Below are 3850 nucleotides of genomic sequence, written 5' to 3' on the forward strand. Positions count from 1 at the left end.
GAGAGAGAGAGAGAGAGAGAATTCAGCATTATTTCGGTTATCCTTGATTGCAGAACGTTTTGTATTAGTCCATTGCTGCTAGTTGCTGCAAGCATCAGTTTGAGAACTATTCTTCTCTTTCAACTGCTATGATATATACTTGTTTTGTTGTAAAAATATTTTGGGAGCATTGGGGTTTGAGAGCTCTCTCTTCATGTTAGACATTCCTAGCCAATGTACGCTACAAAGTTGATATATTGTTTACTATGTGATTTAGTGGGCCAAGATATCCGAGACAATAGATTCTCCGGTGGAGCTGAGGCATTCGCAAGAAGGAACGCCAGTGGGCATGGTTTGCATGGTGATCATTCCAGACACAGATCATCTGATGATGTACCGTCTTCCAAGGATGTGGTACTGCTCCAACTTGAGTTTTGTTCCACTCTTTCTGAGCGTATACTATGCTGTTTTCTCTACTTTAACCAAGTTGAAACGTTTTCTTTCATTACAGCAAGTTGATTCAGAAAGGGTCCGCAGTAGTTATAGGAATGGAAGCATCTCGAAGAGGCCTGTTTTATCGAGCAGTCGACCAAGCTCCTCTGGGGAGCCTAGTGAAATCCGATCAAGTCGGCTGGTGTCAACAAGTAGTCGCCTATCTGGAGGCCAAAGGGTTCAACCTGGTTTCGAGTCGAAAACAACAAACTTTACCCGTTCGTCAACTACAAAAGGTGGTCGTGATGATACACTCCGGAGCTTCGAGATGTTGTCTATTGGAACTGGGAAGAGGAAATGAAAGAAAACAGATGAATCTTGGTATAACTAGTGACGGTGTGAATGGTCAAAACATAACAACACCCTATGTATCTTCTTCTGTAAAATGCTCCCAGCTCCTACGGTATGTATGTTATATGATTTGAACCTTGTATATGTGTATCGATCATCGGTTGGCTCGGTTCATCCACACGTTACAAAATCTAATGAAATTTGCTCTGCAAAAACACTGTTGGAAGCAAAACCTCCATGGATTTTCTTGATTACAATGGTGCTTGTTCTTGTTTGGTTCTAGGAAGTTGTTAATAATACATTTGAGACAGTTACTCCAACATCCTTTTTGCTTTCCTCTATTCATTTATTTTTACATTAAGTATGCAAATCTAAGGCTAAGATTAAGCATTATGTTTGCTTGTTGGGAAGAAAGAATTTTATATATATAGATTTTTATGAAAAATCCTTTTATGATTCTTCTTTTCATATTTTATTCTATGAATTTATTTCGATGAATTGAATACTCTTGTTTAGAGATGTTTATGAGGCGAGATGTTAATGAGGCGGGCTGGCCTTTTCATTCACGTAGATTTTCTATTTCATTCTCCATTCTTGAGATATTTTTTATTTACTTTGCGAGAATTGGAGTCCGAGATTCTTTGTAGAGAATTTTTCTTCATTTTTTTTTATGACACTATATTTTCTAATATAATTTTTATTAGAATAATGTATAATATTGTAATAAATTCGATTATATTTCATAAGAAAAAAAATGTAATATAATGTTTAATATAATTTCTCCATTTTTTAAAATAACATGCAAGGTAATGTGTGCCATGACTAAAAAAAGTTTTACTTTGAATTTTGACCCTCGACTTTAAATTCTTAGTTTTCGTAAAATTTTCCAAATGACATGGCGAAGATTATTCATGAAAAATATGCAAAAATTGAGTTCTCTACGGAATATTAATCGAGCTCCTAATTGAAGTTAATTATTAATAAAATGAGTTAAATAATAATAATTTTTATGTAACAAGACACGGATTATATTTCCAAAATGTATAGAAGGAATGCTAATAAATACTATTTTTCAAAACAAAAATTAACTATAAACTAATGGTTGGGTCAACTTTAGACTTTATTGAAAGTAAAGGAACTTGAAAAACATTTAATGAGTTGCTTTTATAGAATTTCCCTCCTGTTTCACCAAACCCGTCTGCCCAAAAGTTCAAAGCATCAAGCTCTTGTCTTGGAGGTTCGAATGGACTGATGTTGAAGATTCAGCGAATGAGTTGTAGTTAGGAGTGGAGTGTCACTCAAACCCAGAGCTAGATGGTTATCCTCGAAATGCATTGAAGGGCAGCAGTTGACTAGACATCTAGGGATAAACCACTGTTTCAGTGGGGGCCACGAGAGCCGTACCAAATTGAGGCAAACTCTGAAGACTAGGTATGATCTCAAAATAATAGGGGTCAAAGTCGGCCAGTGAGACGATGGGGGATAAGCTTCATCGTCAAGAGGGAAATAGCCCGAATCACTAGCTAAGGCTCCTAAATGACCGCTCAGTAATAAATGAGATAGAGGTGCAGAAACGGCCGGTAAATTTGCCTAAAAACAGTCACCTTTAAAAGAGTGCGTAATAGCTGAAACTCTATAATTAAAAACATTTAACATACACGGACTAAAATGGAATGGTACTTAAAAGTACATCGGACCAAAATAATATTTTAACAAAAAGAAATTAACAATTCATTTAAATTCATAACAAAATTGAGGTTGTAACTCTAATATCTTGGTTTAGCTCTAGAAGCTTTTACCTCCATTCCCTTCCCTAATCCCCACCTATCCGGAGGGAAATAGACATCCGTCACGAACCTTACAAACTAACGTTGAACTAATCACAAATAAACCCATTTTAAACTAACCCAACTCAATTAAAAGTGAAATAACGATAAAATATTTAAGCAACCGTGCTTAATTTAGACTATAGATAAATTTGCTAATGTGGAGTGATTGGAACGTCTAGCTTGTGAGTCGAAGATATATATTGTAACAAGTTAAACTCGATTCGAGTTGACTATATCACTCGAAGACAAAGACGGTTAAAGAAACGTATATTCAAATAAGGGTAATGGCCTCTAAGCTAAAGCATAGATGAAACAAAAAGTGGCTATCTTTGGTAGGATGAGTGTGTCCTAAAGCGAAGCCATTTAGTAGGTTACCTCTCTTTCAAATGTGCATTAAATTTCACCTTTTTCATCTCTATAAATTGAACCTCTCACCATCTCCAAATTCAATATCATCTCTGTTTTGCCCATTTCCGCCATGGCCGCCTTCTTCCTTCAAGCTCCTCTGTTTGCTCTGTTTGCTCTGTTTGCTCTGTTTTTCCTCACAGCCTTCTCACCTTCTCTGGCTTTCCCATGGAGTTCTTCCCCCTATGAAAAATCTGGTTGGAACCCATCATTAGAAGAGCTGTTATCGGCCTCCGGCGAGACTTCTTCCCGGCCGCCTCGCCGGAAAAGCACAATTTTTGGTGCCCCTTGTGGGCTCTGTGGTCAAGTGATTTTTGGCTCTGAAGCTCTTAATCACCATTACAATTACCATTTATTGCAGAATGATCTTGCTTCTTATGGTAGCCGCTTGGTTCCTTCTTCGGCAAGCTCTCAGCGGCCGCCGGTATGGACCGATTATTTCCATGGACAAGCCTCTGCTTCTCGAGAACCCGAAATTACGCTTAACGATTGTTTGACGATGCCACCGCCGCGGCAGCCGTCGTCTCTTAGAAGCTACCCCAGCCCCACCGTCGACATGGCTCACTTATTACCGCTTCATCCGTTGTTGGCCCAACCGCCGCCGCCGCGTCGGACTACCACCGCCAACGGTGTTAACGAGGCTGCAGCAGGGCAGAGGTGGCAGGGGAACCAAAATCAAAGGAATAATGGTGGCGCAAGGACGACCGGTGCCCGGTCGGCGGCGGAGCAGCGGCAGCCACGGCAAGAAGTGATTGATCTCAACAGTACTGAGGAGAATGATTGTAGCTCTGATGGGTCAGATGGCTTGGATTTGACATTAAGCCTTTGAAGAATTATGTGTTTTTTTTTTTTTT

General features: G+C 39.1%; 1 protein-coding gene across 1 annotated transcript; it reads left to right on the forward strand.

Annotated features, from left to right (window-relative positions):
* Positions 1–24: 24 nt before the first annotated feature.
* Positions 25–1082, forward strand: LOC111785022 (casein kinase 1-like protein 11). The gene is made up of 2 exons (XM_023665505.1): positions 25–393; positions 491–1082. Exons 1-2 carry the CDS (start codon positions 214–216, stop codon positions 770–772), a joined length of 462 nt encoding a protein of 153 aa, XP_023521273.1. The 5' UTR covers positions 25–213; the 3' UTR covers positions 773–1082.
* The last annotated feature ends 2768 nt before the right edge of the window (positions 1083–3850 follow it).

Source organism: Cucurbita pepo, unplaced genomic scaffold (assembly GCF_002806865.2).
Source record: "Cucurbita pepo subsp. pepo cultivar mu-cu-16 unplaced genomic scaffold, ASM280686v2 Cp4.1_scaffold000332, whole genome shotgun sequence".
NCBI classification, from domain to species: Eukaryota; Viridiplantae; Streptophyta; class Magnoliopsida; order Cucurbitales; family Cucurbitaceae; genus Cucurbita; species Cucurbita pepo.

Bases quoted from the DNA above. Each gene is read 5' to 3' on its own strand.
- LOC111785022 (XM_023665505.1), top strand. From the start codon at position 214: ATGTACGCTACAAAGTTGATATATTGTTTACTATGTGATTTAGTGGGC. The intron at 394-490 runs GTACTGCTCCAA...CTTTCATTACAG, and splicing joins TACCGTCTTCCAAGGATGTG to CAAGTTGATTCAGAAAGGGT.